The sequence below is a fragment of the Acartia tonsa genome, chromosome 14 (genome assembly GCF_053477335.1).
Source record: "Acartia tonsa isolate MP-2025a chromosome 14, ASM5347733v1, whole genome shotgun sequence".
Lineage (NCBI taxonomy): Eukaryota > Metazoa > Arthropoda > Copepoda > Calanoida > Acartiidae > Acartia > Acartia tonsa.
Window position 1 is genome coordinate 36,122,551 of NC_137273.1, and position 21,209 is coordinate 36,143,759.

The window sequence follows — 21,209 nt, forward strand, 5'->3', positions numbered from 1 at the left end:
AGTTGACAAAGCAATAGAAGTAAAATAAGTTTAAGTTTAAGGAAATATTTTTTTTTTCATCTGGAATATTATCCCTAATCATAAAGAGGAAATATGTCAGTATCTAAATTATATTTTACATAAATTAGAATATTATGAAATCCTATTCCTTGAGGGGAAGAGAATCATATAGACCCCATTCCATATGGATTTTGCCTTTCAGAAGGTTAAAGTTACAAAATATACAATTTTTAGTAACATTTTTTTGATTTTTTTATCCTGGAACACAGTCCTTGTCTATTTTAAAATTACCAAGCAAATTGTATCTGGTGCAACCTACTGACTTCAAAATCCTAAAAATCTTAAAATAAATGTTTGGAAGTACTCCTCCCCCATGGGACAAAGCCAATAGAATGTAGTTACTGGCACAAGAGACACATTTACTAACTCCACAAATAGAAGTAGGGTTGAGGATAATTCAACAACCTGCTGACTTTAAAGTCTTAAAATAAATGTTGGGAAGTACTCCTCCCCCATGGGACAAAGCCTATAGATATAAAGAATAATAACATTAGTTTAATTTAAAAAATGCTCCACCATGTTCTGTGCATTTTTGTCAGCAAAGCAAACAATCTTTGTTATGTTAATGAATTAGAATTTTTTGCTTTTGAAATATTATAAAAGTGGACTGGAACCACCCAAAACACAAACATTTTACAATTATTTAATTATTTAATAGAGAAGCACAGAGTCAAAGTTTCTAAAATTTTAAAAACAAAATTCTTTTAAAAAAACTTATTAACTTAAAAATTTACTTAAATGTTTAATTTTAGCCATTTGTTTTTGAAAATTGCTAAATGAGAGAAAGTTAAAATTAAAGAAGTTTTGAAGTAAAAAATATGCAATTTCTTATGCATGTGGCCTAAAGCAGAAAATTTTAAAATAGGTATACTTTTAAAATATGTTAAGCATGTCTAAAAATATATCAAGAGCTGGATCTTTAAATCATTTTAGTGGTGAGCCAGATCGAGGGGCGCAAAATTTCAGCCAATCACAGCGCAGCATTTCATAAAATGCTGTGCTCTCATTGGTGGAAAGTTGGCTCACCCCGATCTGGCTCACCACTAAAATGATTTAAAGATCCAGCTAAGGTGTCATATTTTTCTAATTCAAAAAACCTCTTCATATGCCCTGTTCTAATATACGTGGGTTATTGCTATTGGTATATAAGTTTTTAAAATGAAACGAGTGTCAAATTATTTATTAGAATATTTTCAAAGATGCGTAGATTTCATTTCTGGCAACCAGAAAATCCGCAGAAATAGAATTAACGAGATCCAAAAAAGTTTCATTAAAAAAAACCTTACACCAAAAAAAACAAACAATAAATATAACGACGACTTAGTTTCTTTTTCCTGTTTAATACAAATATTGAAACTAATTTTCAGGCATTCATGTATTTTATAATATTCTTTTATGAGAAACATAAAAAGGATTTTTAACATGAACAAAAAGCTACTTTTAGTTCTAATAAAAGATACTCTTATTTTCTTGTAATAAAATTGCTTTTGTACATTAAAAAACCTGCATTGTCTCTATTTTTTATTTAAACATGCATGCCGTAATGTTTAATAAAATCCAGCCCTTTGATATACCTAGAAAGAAAAAAAAGAATATTTTCTCCCTGTGGGCAAAAGAATTTTTTAATAATTATAAAGGTGAAAAAAAGATTTTTGAAAAATATAGTGAATTATTAAAAAGTGAGGTGACATAGTAATATAAAAATAATTGGGTATAGTCCTTTTCGTAACATCGCACCTTATGGGGCGATTCTTTGTATTTTATACAGTATGAAGGGTTAAAAAGGGAACATAAAATAGCTTAAACCCATACCGGGACCAATGTAAAGTTTCCCAAAAATGGGGAACTCAATCAGTTTAGCAGTATCAAACCATAAGATACAGACAAAATATCTTTCTAAGTTTATATAATAGGATAGGCCCAACAAGTGTTATTTATAATTTTAAATTTAATCAGTCTAATAATAAAAGCGGAAAGAGTTTATAACGACAACACAAAAACATTTATAAAAATTACTTAATTTTTTTTTTTTAATTCTTTAATGATTTTAACATTTTCATTATGATTATGTAAATGAATAAAGTTTTATTCAAACTTAAAGAATTTTATCTTTTTCTTTGAAATTCATATGTCTAAACAGTAAAAATATGAATTTCTTTATTACGAAATCTCAAATCATTAGATTTTAATTAAGTTTATTTATAAAAATAAAGAATAAATTTGGCAAAAAATATAGCTACAAAAAGGATTACTGCTTTATAAAACTGCCTTGATTGTAGAACTGCATTGATTTTGTTTAATAACTGTAAAAAATGAGTTTTGATGTGATGCGTTGCTTACAATCAAACCTAAAAGTGCATTTTATTCAATGATAGAGTGAAAAAAACATATACCTTGTTTTATAGTTTTTTTTCTCTCTCTTTTTATTCATTTATATAATATGTATATTAAAAATAAAAAGTATTTATTTCTTTCAATATTCATACTTTGCTAAAATGCCCTGGTTACTTTTTGCAATATATTTGCTCTAAAAAGGATTCATTATCTGACTTTTGCATTTAAAATGATAGATTTTATACCAATTATTATGTTGGCTGCAGAAAAAAATTATTTTTGAGTTTATATGCAATTTTCTATAATAAAATGTGATAAATGCCTTTTTCACACGTAGGGCGAAAAAACTAACACTAAAAATAAAATGTTTGTCTTGAACATGTCCTAAACTCATATATAAAAACGTTCATAAAAACATTTATTTCAAAATATGTCATTTAAGGCATGAAATTAATTTTGCAAATTAACATTGCAAATGTTTGCAAATAACTATTAAAAATGATTTCTGCGGATTTTCTAATTTACATAGGTGTTTTCTGCACATTTTCCCCTTTCCAAAAATACCTTCCTCGTTAAGATTGACTTCAAGAAAGTATATACTTTCCAAAAATGATATGTGGCCCGTTGTTTTTGGATTAAAAACCCCTTTCAAGTTTCACAGGGTTTTATATTAGCCCCGTAACCCCTGCCAATTTCTACTAATGTGAAAATCCAAAAAAGATTGCAAATCGACCCACCCTAAATTGTATATGAGCAATTTTATAACAACCACAGTGTAACTAAGCATATTTTACATAAACAAACTATTGTTGCATAGTAACTATCTAAAATGCAGAAAGTTAAGGAACATTAGGAGTATAACCTTTTAAGAGATAGGGGGTATGTCATAAAAATATACCATTAACTCACATGATTTTGTAAGGTATGGCAGAGCAAATATGAAAATTAAATATGAATTAATCTTTTCTGTCACTTAAAATGACTCTTGAGTAAAGATTGTTTGTCATAAAGAGTTAATCTTGAAATTTCCAACACAATTTTCTAAGGTGTATTACCATATCATTTACAATTTGTGAATCAAAAACCTTTTTTAAAATAGTTAAAATGAAAAGTTTCAATATTCCAAGAACATTATTTCTGCTCTTTGCATTGGGACTTTTTGTTTATCAATTTCAAAACTCAATGAGAAAATACATAGCAGGACCAATAATTCAACTAACATCTACAAGATCTCTGGATGAGATCCAAAAGCCTTTGATTTACCTTTGCCAAGAAGGACAGTTTAACTACACAGAGGCTAGAAATATTGGATATGAATCAATGACAGAATTTACAATGGGAAAACTTGCTGACTCTGATAATTATACTTGGAATGGAAGACATGGTAACATTTCCTATCATGAGATAGTAGAGTTGCTTTTCAATTCTGACTATAATAACACTATTGCTATGGAATCGAATACTGGAGATGTTCTTGATTATGTTTATGTCCATAAAGATTTTTTTTACATTACATCTTTGGTATTTTGTTTGAATGTTACATCAACTAAAAAATTTTTAAGCATAAAAAATAGAAAAAAATCTGTAGTTTATCTGGTGGATCCATATGCTGCTAACAAAATAAGTATATATGGATCAAAAGTGGCCCAAATCAAATTTGGACCAACAGACATTGGTTTCTATGAAGGAGTACTCTTTGATATTGAAGTTGAAATTCACGATTTGAGAATCCATGATGGTAAAACTTGTATGGATTATGAAAGGATTGGTACAAGCTATGATTCTTGTGTACAAAATGAGATGAATAGACTCTTGCTTGAATGGTATGACTGTTTACCTCCTTGGTTTCCCACGAACAACACCATTACTTTTGAATTTGGTAAAGTTATGGAGATTGAGGATGATAACTTGAGAATGTATAATCAATTTCACAAATTCCTCAGAGGATTGAAAATGGATATTTCAAAGCCATGTTTGCCTTCATGTGTAACCATGCATTTCAAGCTGTATGAAGTTTATCATTATACAAACAGAAATGGTGATGCTCATGCTAGAGTGAACATTAAAGATGAAATTAATGTTCAAACTGATGCCTATGCATATGATATATTTAGTCTTATTGTTGACTTAGGAAGTTCCTTGGGCCTATGGTTGGGTCTTAGTGCTCTCAGCATCTTTGATACTTTAGTGGAGATATGCAAGATAACAAAACGAAAAATGAAAATAGTCTTAGTAACACATGAGAAAGTCAAAGATGAACAACCCAATAGTTTCAATAGTTTGGCACAGTCAAAAATACAAACTAAAATAGAAATATAAGAAATTATATTACAATAACTGAAAATATTGAAGGAAAGTAAGATTCTAAATAATTAAATCTTTGTTTACTAAAAACTTAAAATCCAAATATTTTATCTTATTTTTTAAAGAATTAGATACAGCACAATAAGTTTATGTACATCCTTAATGATGATTAACAAAATAACCTTTCTGTGGATTAAATGCTTTGATAACACTGTCAGTTTCAACACACCAATTAAAATCAAATTAAATTACCCAATGTTATTGTTTAACACACTTTGTGTAGAAGTATAATTTGCAGTAAAATGGCCTGGGTTTGAAAAGTCTCTTGTGTTAATGATAATCTTTAAAGTAAATATAATGTTATGAATTATGTAAAAATTTCTGTGCTATTTTTTCAGGACAAATTTAATGAACATGTAACCCTATTAATATAATTCTCAAATTGTTTACTGCAATTAACAATTATATTTACAAAAATCATGGCTTTTTGGAAAGTTTTAAAATACAAAAAAAAGATAGTTTTTTAGATTTTTGATTTTTGTGATGCCCTGAAAGTTAGTATGCAAAATTTTAACAAATACTACAGCTTTATTATTTTATTATTTGATGTATTTTTGAATTCTATTTGTTAATGTACTTGTGTGTTTATTAATGTTTTATAATTATAAATGCTTCTAATTTGGTTAGATAAGATTTGTATTCAAGGTTAGGTTTGGTTAGGAGGATAGCTGTAGGTTAGGTTGTGTTCTAGTAAGTAGTTTTAGAAATTGTTATCAATTTAGATAAGGTATGTTTTCAGTCCAATAAGTGTTGAGTTAGTATGAGCTAGTAGGTTAGGCAGGTTAGGTTACATTAGGTAAAGAAAAGTTGTTAGGTAATATTGTAGAAAGTAATGGTAGGTATAGTTATCAATATTTAGTTTAAGGTATGTTTTTAGTCTATTTAGTGTTAAGTTAGATTAGGCTTAGGTTAAGTTAGGTTAGGTTAGTTTAGGTTAAGAAAAGTAGTTAGAATTGGTAGGTTAAATTTAATTTATTTGTATCAATTGAATTTCCTAGATGTGTTTTAATAAAGTATTTTTCATAAACGTATTTTATTTTATGAATAAGTTCTTCTTTTGATAAAAAAAATTAAAAATAGGAAAATTACATCCAATATTAGCTGGTTAATGCACTGTTCTTTATGGTAACTTATATATTTGAATTGAATTATTTTTATTATTAAATTTAAATACAATACAATTTTAACAGTTATAATTAAATCTATCTCAACCATGACAATTGAAATTAGTAACTACTGCTGCTTCATAACAAAATAAAATTTGCATTGATTCCTAAAATTGTTCATATATAAAAAGTAATACATAAAAAAGTCATTTTGAAAGCAAGACTTTTAAACTTAGGGTCTGTACGTCCATACAAAACAGTCAGCTATTTTTGTTAATTTAGTCTTGTTAGAATTGTCCTATTTGTTTTAAACTTTGGACGATAAGGGAAATCACCAAATAATAACTCAATTTATATTTTCCAAGACTTGTAAATATACTTAAAGGTCGTCATCTATGAGGTGTAGCTTTTATTCTAAAGTTAATTAATGTTTTTAGCATATTCTTCAGAAATGTTCTAAGTGATTATGTTTTCAATAGTTATTTTTAAAGTGAAACATCACAATTTAAACAATCAAAGCATGTAATAAGTATGGTTCTGTCTTTAAATTTTTTTGTCCTATTTTCTTTCTAAAATTAATTCTAAAATATAGTTGATTGTTAATTATGAGCAATAAGAAGTGCTGCAATAACAAACAAACTCCAAAACAACAATATCTATCTTATTGCAGATACTATCAAGGATTCTTGAGAACAAACAAACTTTATTTAAAAAGTATGTCAAGTATTCAATCTATACTGTGATAGGTTTGTTCCAATGGTGTTTGGTCCAAATAAAAGATTGGGGATCAATCTATGTTCATGTTCATAATAAACATTTTAATACGAAAATGAAAATTTTATAGTAACCTTGCTGTTGAAGCTTATTGTAATACATGTGGAAAACTAGCTTCATTAATTTTCTTTAAACAAGGGCGATTATGTCTATGTACATATATGTAAAGCTTATGATAAGAAACAAAAAGATTTAACTATTTTATCTGTATATTTGTTTAAATAATTAAACCTTCTAGTTTGAATAAACCAATAAAGATTTGATAAATGTACCCAAAGTTTATAAGCCAACCAATGAAATGACTTGTTTGCAAAAATTTGGGTAATAGTCTAGTTTACAGTCGAATATCCCCTCCTTCCCACTGAAATATAGAGCAGCTACAATCTACAAATTTTGTTGCCTGTCAAAACTGTCGCTGAAGAGTAGGGCCCAATCGGTTCAGCGGTTAGCAAGAGCTTTAGCTTCAGACAGACCGATAGACACAGCTCTACTTTGATATTTAATTTCTGCCTCCCCCCCCTCCCCCTATTTTGTTTCCAATATTTTATACAAACTTTAATATCTCAGCCCTCTAATAAATTCCAAGAAAGTACTCTCTCCAAACCCTCAACTCCCTCCCTAGTTTGCAATAAGTATCATCATAAGCCCCGCCTCCTATTTATAGTAGCAAAGCTACTCATAATTTTGTTGTTGAAAGATGAGCTTAGAACACATTGGAATTTATAACATTCTTTATCTTGTTTTTCCATGTGATAAAACATTGACTGAAAAGATGGAAAACCCAATCCAGCATGATCAATAATGGTTATTCATCGCGTCGTATTATAAACTGCTTTCAGTGAATATACTGTTGGCATGGGCCTTCGGCCACTCAGGCCCAACAAATTCTGGTTTAATTTTATTTTATCATTCGTGGAAAATTGTCCATAATACAGTACGATACAAGATTTTTCGTTTCATTATGACTAAGAATCTGATCGAATTCAGCGGAAATATGCTGGTTTCGAAGACATACTGGAAAAAACTATTTTTATTCTTTCCAGCTGATCAATAGAATATGCTTTAAAATTCTAAAAGATTGATGAGAATCTACATTGTAACAAACTTTGTCCGTTCTTTTGTTCTGCTATTATTAAAAGTGAAGCTTTTCTATATTTAGGGTAGGTCCGTACGATCGTCCGTCCGTCCGTCCGTTACGGTTGGCTCTGTTCGTTAATTAAAACAGGTTAGAATTCTCCTATCGATTTCAATCTTTGCATGCTGATTCCTGTAACAGTTAGGTACGACTTAGAAAGCGCATAAATTCTATAATCGCTACCAGAAAGTCTTTCGTCCATTTAAAACAAGCTGACTTTTCACTTTTTTGACAACAAATTTTTTTATGTTAAAATTATCCTATTCATCTGATTTTTTTGTATACTGATTCCTATTAAAACAAGTTACACTATTATAAGCAAAGCATCACTATAAACAGTAGCCTGTATTTAATCAGTTTTGCAACAAATTTACTTATAATATTGTACAGACATATGCATTAATATTCAGTTCATTCAGTCAATTCAGTTCTGACACTCTACAAAGTGTTATTGTTCGTTTGTCCTTCTTTTTCAGAGATTCGCTTTTATGGATGTTGTCATCCTTGTTATATATTATTTTGATAGTTTGTTCCGCCACTTATGATTGTTTTCATTCTTGTTTTACTACAGGTAAAATATATATTCAACCCTCCGCTTTCTTTAGGATGATTAAAAATGAGTAAATTACAGGTAAAAACAAGGATGACAACATCCATAAAAGCGAAGCACTGAAACGGTAGGACAAACGGACATTAACACTAGTATAGTATCTGAACTGAATAATCAGAATTTAAAAGTATAAGCGTCGAAGCAAAATTGTAAATAAATTTGTTGAAAAACTGCTTGATACATGATAATGTTTATGGACATACTTACATTTTTGGACTTGATTATAGAGTTGCTTCACTTTTAATATTGTTCTTTGTTGTCCCAGGAATCAGTGTACCAAAAATCAGAACAATCGGATAATTAGAACACTTGAAAATTTGTTGTTAAAAAAGTAGAAAAATCAACATGTTTAAAATGGACGTACGGACATTCTGGTAATGATTATAGAGTTGCTACGCTTTCTAAATCGTACCCAACTACTATAGGAATAATCATGCAAAGTTTGAAATCGATAGGACAATTCTAACATGCCTAAATTAACGAATAAAAGCTATCTATCTCGGACGGACGTACGGACGGACCGACCCTAATTATAGAAAAGCTTCGCTTTTAATTACAACTATAAAATGTTATTAAACTAAACTAAATTATTCAGTAATCAAAAGACTGTCAGACAACCATCAACATGAATTTCAAGCTCTTGTTCGTTTTTAGCCAGGTATACATAGTAATTGCATTTAACTTAATAAATTTTTCTTCTTAAATCATAATTTAGCAATAGTTAATTGTCGCATCGTATTATAATAGATATTTCTCGCATCGTATTATAAACGGCTTTTCGCGGATATAGAATGTACAATTATAATATCAAAATCAGTTTTTTAGCCCCTAGGTGCCGTAGGCACGGGCTAAAAAAACTGGTTTTAATCTTATGATTGTTCATTTTTATATTCGTAGAAAGCTGGATATAATACGATGCTAGACATAGTTTTTTCGTATGGATGAGAACCGGTTCCTATCCACCGGATTCGAATGAATACGAGAAAATAAATTCAAAATTTTGGCCCAAAAGAGCTGAGATCCCGGGGCAACACGCATAGTACAAATTTTTGGACATTAATTTTATTGTTCTTGGATAATTGTCTGTAAGGCAATCCGATACATGATTTTTCAATATTGCTGAAACCAGATTCTATTTCAGCAGATATTAATCGGTTTCGAAGCCATATGGGGAATTGAATATTTAGTATATAATTACAGAGAGAGAGAGAAAGAGGGGACAATGGGCTGTTTTTAAAAGCGAAGCTTTTCTATAATTAGGGTCGGTCCGTCCGTCCGTCTGTCCGTACGTCCGTCCGTACGTCCGTCCGAGATAGTTAGCTTTATTCGTAAATTTAGGCATGTTAGAATTGTCCTATCGATTTCAAACTTTGCATGGTGATTCCTGTAGTAGTTGGGTACTAAACCCAGAACCACTTCATTATGCAATCTACATTTTCCTGGATATTTTGTCTACGGTAGTCCATAAGTGTACAGCTTTACAGTACATTGTTTCTATTTGTTAAAGCAACACGTATGATAAAAGAAAAAGATTCTTTTTAAAGTAAAATGCTTATATTTCAATCACAATCTATATTTTTGTATTTTTTACCGATCCACTTCATTATGCAAATCAAAAGAAAATCAATGGGAAAAAGTTTGTTTTGCACTTTTCTCCACTTTTAAAAAATGATTCTGATAAAATAACAATTTTTTAAGGGATTTATGCATTAATTATAATGAAAAACAGTTTAAGGTAGATTTTAATGATTTTTCTAAATAAGAAATAATTGAAAAAAAGAAATTCTATCCCTATCACTTTAGAGAACAGCTGCTGACCCCCAGTCTTATGGATGAACCTAAATTCATGTTAAATATAAAAATTACCCTGAAAAGTATACAAAAATGTTTTTTGATGTGTTAAAAAAATCCATTTTAAAATCTTGATTTTGAGGATGATGGCCTTTAAGATGCTCTTACTGGTGGTGAAGGTGAGCTAAATGTTTTCTAAGTACATGACCATTACAACAACTTGTCTATTAACCTATGTACCATTTTTTGTAGTCATAGCAGCCTCCAGTGGAGCCTCTCGACATGAAATATAACAATTATCTAAAACCTACATTATTTACTCTATGAATTTTAGTAATTAAAATTGCAATTTTTTTCGTTTTTAATATTGCTTGGCTGGAGGCTGCTATGACTACAAAAATTGAACCATAGTTCAATATATAAGTTTTCATCATGGGCATGCACTTTGATGACATTTAGCTCATCATTACCACCAGTAAGAGCATCTTAAAGGCCATCATCCTCAAAATCAAGATTTTAAAATGGATTTTTTTTAACACATCAAAAAACATTTTTGTATACTTTTCAGGCTAATTTTTATTTTTAACATGTATTTAGCTTCATCCATAAGACTGGGTGTCGTTAGCTGTCCTCTAAAGTGATAGGGATAGAATTTCTTTTTTTCAATTATTTCTTATTTAGAAAAATCATTAAAATCTACCTTAAACTGTTTTTCATTATAATTAATGCATAAATCCCTTAAAAAATTGTTATTTTATCAGAATTAATTTTTAAAAGTGGAGAAAAGGGCAAAATAAACGTTTTCCCATTGATTTTCTTTTGATTTGCATAATTTAGTGGATCGGTAAAAATACAAAAAAATAGATTTTGATTGAAATATAAGCATTTTACTTTAAACAGAATCTTTTTCTTTTATCATACGTGTTGCTTTAACAAATAGAAACAATGTACTGCAAAGCTGTACACTTATGGACTACCTATACAAAATATCCAGGAAAATGTAGATTGCATAATGAAGTGGTTCTGGGTTTATTTAGAAATCGTAGCAACTCTATAATCATTACCAGAATGTCCGTACGTCCATTTTAAATATATTGATTTTTTTACTTTTTTAACAACAAATCTTTATGTGATCTAATTATCCGTTTGATATGATTTTTGGTATACTGATTCCTGGGACAACAAAGTACAATATTTTAAGCGAAGTAACTCTATAATTAAGTCCTAAAAATGTAAGTATGTCCATAAACATTATCCTGTATCAAGCAGTTTTTCAACAAATATACTTACAATTTTGCTTCGAATCTTATACATTTATATTCCGATTATTCAGTTCTGACACTATACATGTGTTAATGTCTGTTTGTCCTACCATTTCAGTGCTTCGCTTTTATGGATGTTGTCATCCTTGTTTAGTATATAATTACAGAGAGAGAGAGAAAGAGGGGACAATGGGCTGTTTTTTTATTACAGTAGTCCCAAAAGTGCTGTAATAGTGTAACAATGTTTCTTATTCGTTGGCTTAACAACTTTGAGGACACTAGTGAATTTTGATTGGTTGGTTTATTCATTTGAGTGTCTAAATGTTTCAACCACTAATTTATATCTACAGAGGAAATAATTTTGTGTACAATCATTGGTAATGAATTTATCAGCCATTGTCTTATCGCTTTGGATCCCTAATATAATTATTATTTATTTAGATGTTCCTGTTCTGTGTAATCCAAGGAAGTCCATCAAAAGTTGATTCCCCCTCTGGTGATGTTATTGAAGCAGCAGTAGCTGACAACAATGAAGCTACAGATGGACAAGGTCGTGCTATCAGTTGTAATGCCAATGGTGAATGTACCACGAGTTCTTATGAGTTGTGCAGACCATTACCAAATGGACAACAGGAGTGTGTACAAATTGGAAAGTAAATTTCAGTATGTAGAGGGACAAAGTGACTCAAAAATCAGCCATGTGACGTCATAAAAATGAGGGAGATGAGAGGAGAAGTGAGTAAGAAAACCCCTTAAATATAAAGAGATGGATAATCACTTATTTTTATGACTTCACATGGCGGAATTTTGAGTCACTTTGTCACTCTACTTCCAGTATGGCCTAGAAACCAAAATTTAAAAGGAATAAGACAATGGCCGATAATTGATGCACATCCCCAGTGTTATTACACAAATTACCCCTTCTGTTAAAATTGTAGTTGAAACGTTTGGACACTTTATTAAAGGTCTCCAAAATTGTTAGGCCAACAAATAAGAAAACGTTATTATGAAACCTTTGGTACTGGTATAATAAACAGAACATTGCCCCCTCTCTCACTGCTTAGAAACAGATTGTTATCCACTGGATTAAAATCAGTTTTCTCGTATTCATTCGAATCCGGTGGATAGGAACCGGTTCTCATCCATACGAAAAAACTATGTCTAGCATCGTATTATATCCAGCTTTCTACGAATATAAAAATGTACAATCATAAGATTAAAACCAGTTTTTTAGACGGTGCCTTCAGCACCACGGGGCTAAAAAAACTAGTTTTAATCTTTTAATTGTACATTCTATATCCGCGGAAAGCCGTTTATAATACGATGCGAGAAATAACTATTGAGCCATACACAAAAAAATCAAGTATCATTTCGCATTACAGACAATTTTCTACACATAAAATAATAAAAATAAAACTGTAATTTGAAATTTGAATATTTTTATTGTCCGCGGAAAGCTGTCTAGATATAGCAATAATTGAAAAAATCTTTATATTATTTATTGTTGTTAATCTTTAAGTTAATTAATTGTTCTTTTAATTTTTGTTTAATAAAGTTTTGAATAATAAATGTTAAAATTTTTGCATAATTTTTAGTTGAATTATATTTAGTTAATAACAATTAAGTAGCGAAACACTAACAAACCACCTTTCTCTCTCTCTCTCTCTCTCTCTCTCTCTCTCTCTCTCTCTCTCTCTCTCTCTCTCTCTCTCTCTCTCTCTCTCTATCTCTCTCATTTTCTCTTATCGAATCAAAAGAAGAAGAAAACAAGGATGACAATATCCATAAGTAGAGAATCTAAAATTTTTTTGAAGTGGACATCCAGAAAAAATGATTTATAGAACAATGCCATAAAAATGAACATTAATCTAAAATAAATCACGAAACCTTTAAATTTATAATGAAGAATGTGAAGTTATTTACTTCCTGAAAGTCAGGCGTCTATCTTAAAAGGAGCCGAGAAAATTAGCATTAAAACGTACATTGTTTTAGGTATTAAGGAAGTAACATTTTAATTTACAACGTAAACAAGGATGACAACATCCATAAAAGCGAAGCACTGAAACGGTAGGACAAAACGGACATTAACACTTGTATAGTGTCAGAACTGAATAATCAGAATATAAATGTATAAGAGTCGAATAAAATTGTAAGTAAAATTGTTGAAAAACTGCTTGATACAGAATAATGTTTATGGACATACTAACATTTTTAGGACTAGATTATAGAGTTGCTTCGCTTATAATGTTGTACTTTGTTGTCCCAGGAACCAGTATACCAAAAATGAGATCAATCGGATTATTAGATCACAAAAAAATTTGTTGTTAAAAAAGTAGAAAAATCAACATGTTTAAAATGGACGTACGGACATTATGGTAATGATTATAGAGTTGCTACGCTTTCTAAATCGTACCTAACTACTACAGGAATCACCATGCAAAGTTTGAAATCAATAGGACAATTCTAACATGCCTAAATTAACGAATAAAAGCTATCTATCTCGGACGGACGGACGTACGGACCGACCCTAATTATAGAAAAGCTTCACTTTTAAAAATACTTAAATCTTTGTCACTCAGTTTTTTTCAGAGTAATTTTCACAAATTTAATATGGGTGTTTCTTTTTAAATGTCCTTAATTTATGTATTAGATGTCTCCATAATAAAGTTAAATTTTAACAGATTTTTTATAGCAAAGCTAATTTTGCTTTTGATGATCCGTTAATTATGTTAATATCTTACTAGGCATTATAAAAAAAAACAAGGTTGACAACATCCATAAGTAGCACAGTACAAAAATATATAGACGAACAAACGGACAAAGTTTGTTACACAGCAGTTTTCAGCCTAAAAAGAAAGATGAGGTTAGACCTCGCAGGAATAGAGTCCCCCGCAGGGGCTAGGAATAGGGGAAAAGCTACCGTGTAATATATGGGGAATATACCCAAAAGATGGGTATTGGATAGGGTTGGGCCGGATACTTTTTTGGCCGGATACTGGATACCGGATATCCGGCTGATTTCAAACGCCGGATATCCGGCAAATATCCGGTTATCCGGCCAAATTACCGGATATCCGGCCGGATAACCGGCCAAATTACCAGATATTAAAGTAGTAAAAAAAAATTTCTTCGGAAATCTTATATAAATTTACATAAAGTTAAACTTATTCAGAAAAAATGTTCTTCTAGCTTCAATAATAAGAAATTTATAGCCATTTAAGATTTTAAAAAGCAGAGATTTTTTGTGTAAAGTATAAAAAATTATAGAGCCGGATATCCGGCCGGATAGTTTCAATATCCGGTATCCGGCCGGATATCCGGCCCAACCCTAGTATTGGATAAATTCTTTTTAAAAATCACGAAACCTTTTAAAAAACAATTTTCTGAAAGATTGGCCGCTAGATTGATTGACCAAGTAAATTATATAATATCATCAGTTAAAATCACATTTTCCCCATAACATTAAGAATGGATTGACGTACAGACGTAGATTAGCTACGCTACTTAACAAAAGTAGGCCGACAAGTTCAAGTTACATAAAGATAAAATTGTAAATTTTGCTAAAAAGTTTCATGTTTGATAACATATTGAAAACACTAAAATATCGTTCAGGTCATTTATTTCCTAAGAATCTGCCTATAAACATTTTTTTGGGCAGTTTTCTTTAAAATGCATAGTCGAACAAAGCTCCCCCCCCTTCCTTTTGGGAAAATTTGAGTTGCCCCCCTAAATAGGTCCAATTTTAGGGATTAGGCATAAAGAACCCTCCTAGTAAATATTTTTAAAGAATAAGGAGGGGGGTAATGTTCTATGTTCGCACTTTGAGGTAAATTTCAACATAACATTTTTTTTTTCATGTGGGAGGGGACAGACTTTTAGAGACAAGGATTTGTAGTATAAGGTATTTAAAAGGGTACCAGGACAAACGTAGGAGTCCCAAACGTCAGAGTGGACAAACGCAGGAGTGTTAAAATATTAATTTAAGTGAGTATTTCTTTACAGGTTAGGTTAGGTTAAGATATGAATATACAAACAAGCACCCCGCAGGGTTTAGGCATTTAAAAAACCTAAAATATGGTTTAAAATAGGTTAGGTTAGGTTAAGTGTCCACTCCTGCGTTTGTCCACTCCGATGTTTGGGACTCGTGCGTTTGTCCTAGGACCATTTAAAAGTGATAAAGTTGTTTTTTTTTCGTAGAGAAAACCCTTATATAGTGATAGCTGCTATTTATATAAGCTTTAAAGTTGAACTCCTTGTTTAAACCAACCAGGGTTTAATAAAGATACCCAAAGTTTTTAAGCTCACGAAAAAGCGTTTGTATCAACTTTGAGTACCTGTATAGATCATATACCCTCACCCAATGTTAAAATTAAAGTGTTTTAATTACAATGAATGTGAAACAGGGTGGAGAAAAACGACATTTGACTGTAAATCATACAGATGGGTTAATATATTGTTTATTGTAAGTGAATGATGTGCATCAATTCATAGTCAAACGTCTTATCCCTTAAGATCCTTGCAACGTTTTGGACAAAGTGAGGGATAATAATCTTTTTTTTTGCATGCTAAGCATTTGTCGCATGCGTGTGTATGATTTAAAAAATATACAAACACACACAATAAAGATAATTGACGCTCCAAAAATAGAGAGGATATTTTAAATGAATTACATAAAACTTACAGAAAAATATTACTTTCTTGGAAAAGCTTCGTTTTTAACAAATAAGTTATTGTTGAATTAATTAAATAGAAAGGTCTATAACAAAGGATAGGTTACACGAACAAGAATGACAACATCCATAAAAAATAAGCCAAATAAAATTTTTATGTAGTACATTTGTCAGAAAATCATTCGAATACAGATTAATAATACTTATCCTCTTGAGAATCATCATTAAAAAATAATACAATAATTACAACATTTAAAATCTTTCTTTGAAACTTAACGTGTTGCAAATCTCCCAAATTTTACCTAAATGGCATAGGAATCATTATGCAAAGTTTTAAATCGACAGGACATTTTGATCATAAGTTAGAGCTATCCGTTATAGACGTTGGACTTACAGACTAACTCTATATGTAGAAAAGCTTATAACAAGGGGTGTGATATGTCTAGGGATACAAAAGGCAGGAATCTTAAGGGATAAAACAATGGACTGTGAATTGGTGAATACCCATAATTATGATAAACAAAATTACCCCCCTACTGTAGATTAAAATAATTGAAGAAAAATTTTAACACTGTTTGTTCCAATTTAATCAAGATTTTATTAAGTACCCAAAGTTTATGAGTTGTAGAACTTTGGGCACCAGTTAAATTAATAGCCCAATGTACCCTCCCTCCCTGGTCTAAAAGGACAGGTCACATATATAAATAACAGGAGATGGGGGGGGGGGGGTGTTAGGGAGGTGTAACAATGTCTATCTGTCTATCTATGCAGGGAATAACAAAACAGGGGAATTTTAATAAGATTTCTATTTCCGGGTATCTAAAGCCCAAATTATCAGAGGTTAAGGGATATATATCAGAGACGTCAAAGCTTTTTATTTTGAGGTTGGTCAAATAAGGGGTTTCTAAGGTTTAGGGGGGTAAACACTATCCCCTCTTTTGGAGGTTTAAAATTTGTAATCTTTTATAAAAGATGAAGAATGTCTGTCTGTACCGAAAGATCTCGCCAACCACTAGATAAGAATGGATAAAGAATATACGTTGATATTATAACAAGGGAAAAATTGTCGTCAATTTAGTTTGCTAACATGGATCTTATTTATTGGTCACTGGGTCAGTTCGTTAATCCAGTAGAGGGGGGGGATGGGTTACAGTTAGTGGATGGGTGGTATCGTTATTTTAGCCCCCTGCGAGTTTTATTTTAATAGATTCAAGTAATAATATTTACATCCATTATCATAAGCAGCATTTCTTTTCCTTTTCCTTAAAAAGTCTAACATGAATATATAGCAAACATACATATAAATATATCGAGGAATGAGATAGTTAATATATTAGAAGATTTATTTGATTAAATCCCACAAAAATATCTGTTTTAATAATTTTTTTCTTGTTTTTAAATAGAAAAGTATTTAATTTTATTGTCTAGAGCTTAAGCTTTCTATAACTACTAACTAGCTTCACATAGGTCCCGGTATAAATAGCTATCATATTTTTAAAGATGGTTTTAGGCTGTTTTTTGTCCCTTTTTACCCGTTGAAAAAAAACACCTTGATACTAGAGGCGCAGCCGCCCGTTTAAATTTTTCACATAGTAAATAATCCCCCACCCCCCACAAAAAAATTACACTGCTTTATATGCTTTAAAGGGAGAGTTTGTGATGTAGGGTGACAAAGTGTCTCAAAATTCAGCCATGTGACGTCATATAATTAGCAAGATGAGAGGAGAAGTGGGAAAGAAAATCCCTAAAAAAGATATGGATAATCGGTCATTTTTATGACGTCACATGACGGGTTTTTTAAAACCACTTTGTCCTCCTACGCGTGTGATTAAATCTTTGAATATAATTCCCCTATCATTGGAAATATTTAGTAATAGATAGAAAGTTCCGTATATACTAAGAATTTTTAGATTATATTATCTTTAGTATACAGATATATTCATTTCAAACTATAGTGCTAGCAAACATTAAAAGAAAGTTGCCCAAGAAAAATGCAGTTTTTGAAAAAAGAATATAAAACAGTGTATAAAATGTAATAGAATTTTAAAAAAATATCTGAAATTTTATTTAATTTTAATAAATTATTGATATTTTTTTGACAAATTAATGATAAAATTATTGGCAAATGACCAAATATGATAATTTGATTAATAAACAAGGATAAATATATGAAAAGTTAGCGAAAGTAACTTTTTTTTGTGAGACTATTTTGAGTTTATTATATCAATGAAAGAAAAAAAATGTGACTATTTGCATTATTCATTTATATACAAACTTTTTTTTTCTTTTGAGGGGGGGGGGCGTAGTCGACCTCACTCCTCTTTAAATTCTAGTTTTATTCCTGAAGAGTAGAGCCCAATCGGCTAAGTTGTTACTGAGATCTTAAGCTTCAGACAGACAGACAGAAAGACGAACCTATGTAAACCATACCTGAAATTGAGATCTCAATAGGTTTAGTAGTTCTTGATATCTTAAGCTTCAGACAAAAAAAAAACATTGCCATAGAATAGGACTAGCGGATGCGCCCCTAGCATTAAGGGGCTTTATATTAGAAGGGACATGGGAAGGCAGAAAAAAAAGCATTAAACCATGCCCAGACTTTTTATATAAAAAATATAGCCTAAAACCATACATGGACCTATAAGAAGCTTCAAAGGAGAGCCATATCGGTTCAGCAGTTAGTAAGATCCTTCGCTAGAGACAAAAAACGCTTACTACTTTATAGAATAGGACAACAGTTTTTTAGTTAATTATTAAAAAGATATTTTTTTTGCAGAAATGTGAATTGTGCTATAAAAAGGTGTGAATTAAAAAAGTGATTAAAAATGGTTGGAGGAGGCGCAGTCGCCAAGCTTACTAAAGCTTTGAGTAGACGTTCCCGTAAGTATACCATTTAAGTTTATCATTTAAAATAATTGCTTTATTGAAAAATAGTAGCACAACAATGTAAGTTTTCATACTACAAAAAGACCAAAAGTACATTAATACTTTTTATAGCCCAATATCGGCTACGCCCTTAGAGTCCAATAGAGGCACTTGAGGTCGGTAATATAGGAGGGAGTTGGCCCACCCAATTAAAAAAAAAATAGGTGGAATATGTTTGTTTTCTAGGGGAGTTTTTCAAGTGAGGGTGGTGGTACACTCCCATAAAATAGTTATTTATAACATGCCCTGGACCTATGAGGAACTTTATAGTAAATGAGAACCATATCAGTTCAGCGGTTAGCGAGTTCCTTTGGTACACACAGACAGACAAAATACAAGGATACTGATTCGTCGTATTAAAATAGAATTACAACCCCGCCCAGAACTAATGACAATCCCTCCTAATATTTGTTCTCTGATCAATTAAGTGCATTTTTGTAGATCTTACTGAACATACATATTTTAAGATAAAGTTCTTAGAATAGACTATACGAGATAATTGAATTATATATTTATAATTTGTCATCCCTTTTTTTATATGCAGAGCTTCTCTATGAAAAGTTTTACTATTTAAAAAGGAGTACAACATCAATAAAAACGAACGCCAACACATGGTCGGACAGACGAACATTAACCGTTATAGAGTGATAGCCATTAAAGAAACATATTTTTATTTATTAACCTGAATAAAAATCAAATGTAAATATGTCGCAAAATTGCTTGAATACAAGATGTTTTAAAGGACATGCAAGGTTTTTAAACAAAAGAATGATTCTAACATGTCTAAATTAACGATCAGCTCTATTTGTTACAGAAAAAAATGTCACGGACATACATACGGACAGACAGACTGATAATAAATAAAGAAAATCTGCACCTTTCTTATTCTTTTAAAATATATTTGTTCTTGTCAATTAAGATGGAAATTTTGCGCTTTTTATACGAGCAAAAACATTCAAGAAATTCCAAACACTCACCTTTTTAAATGCGAAGCATTTCTATAATTAGGGTAGGTCCGTCCGTCCGGAACGGATACCTTTTTTCCGTTGATTTAGGCATATTTGAATTGTCCTATCAATTTCAAACTTTGCATGATGATTCCTGTAATAGTTCGGTACGATTTAGATAGCGCAGCAACTTTATAATCCTTACCAGAATGTCCGTACATCCATTTTAAACATGTTGATTTTTAACTTTTTTAACAACAAATATTTTAGTGATGTAATTATCCGATAGATCTGATTTTTGGAATACTGATTCCTAGGACAAAAAAAGGACAATAGTATAAGCAAGGCATCTCTATAATTAATTCCTAAAAATGTCAGTATGTCCTTAAACATTATCCTATATTTAAGCAGTTTTTCAACAAATTTACCTCCAATTTTGTTTCGACTATTATACATTTACATTTGGATTATTTAGTTCTGACACTCTACAAAGTTAATGTTCGTTTGTCTTACCGTTTCAGAGCTCCGCTTTTTGGATGTTGTCATCCTTGTTTAAAAATTAATTTAACATTGTATGAAACAAAACATTTGTATTGGATAAAAACTATTCAAAAAGTCGTCTTTTAAACATTGATTTCTAAAGAAAGTTTTCCTTAAGTTAGTAATATAGTTCAGGGATTTTAAGGGATAGGACAATGGAAAATTAATTGATGTACATCCCAAATGATGAGAGAAAAAATTACCCCTTCCGTAGGTTGATATTATTATTAGAAAAGTTAGGTCTTTGAAGGATTGTACCAATCAAAAAAAAAAGATTTAATAAAAGTAGGCAAAGTTTTTAAATACACGAATGAGGGAAAGTGTTTTTTTTTAAATTTGGGTACGAGTGTAATTTACAGTCCAATGTCCCCTCTTTATCTAATAACAGCTACTCTATAACAGGGCTCATTTAGAATTATGTTTGTATAATTCATATACTAATACTCAAAATTTTGCAAAAACACGATTGGTTGTTTCAAACTAGCAGTGTCTAAACCAATATTTGCAATCTACAGAAATTGTACTTTTGTTTATCATCATTGGGAATGTTCTTTAAGATCCCAACCAATTTCCCACAATTTAATGTTAATCAAATGCTTTACTGAGTTCAAAGGTACACAAATTAAAGAAATAATAACGGATTTATTATTATTTTGGTTCTTTCACCAAATTCTCATGTACCCCAAAAAAT

The 21,209-nt window shown here is 30.6% G+C and overlaps 1 protein-coding gene and 1 long non-coding RNA gene across 3 annotated transcripts in view; both read left to right on the plus strand.

Moving 5' to 3' along the window:
• Positions 1-8,969: 8,969 nt before the first annotated feature.
• On the plus strand, positions 8,970-12,509 carry LOC145306079 (uncharacterized). The gene is made up of 2 exons (XR_013874882.1): positions 8,970-9,041; positions 11,878-12,509. It is a non-coding gene; the product is annotated as an uncharacterized LOC145306079 (long non-coding RNA).
• Positions 12,510-18,880: 6,371 nt separating this feature from the next.
• Positions 18,881-21,209, plus strand: part of LOC145306043 (uncharacterized) — a 125,629-nt gene continuing 123,300 nt past the window's right edge. For both annotated transcript variants that reach the window (XM_080147972.1, XM_080147974.1), the window contains exon 1: positions 18,881-18,986. In XM_080147972.1, coding sequence (XP_080004098.1) covers positions 18,932-18,986 — 55 coding nt within the window. In that variant the 5' untranslated portion in view covers positions 18,881-18,931. The remainder of the gene's footprint in view (positions 18,987-21,209) is intronic.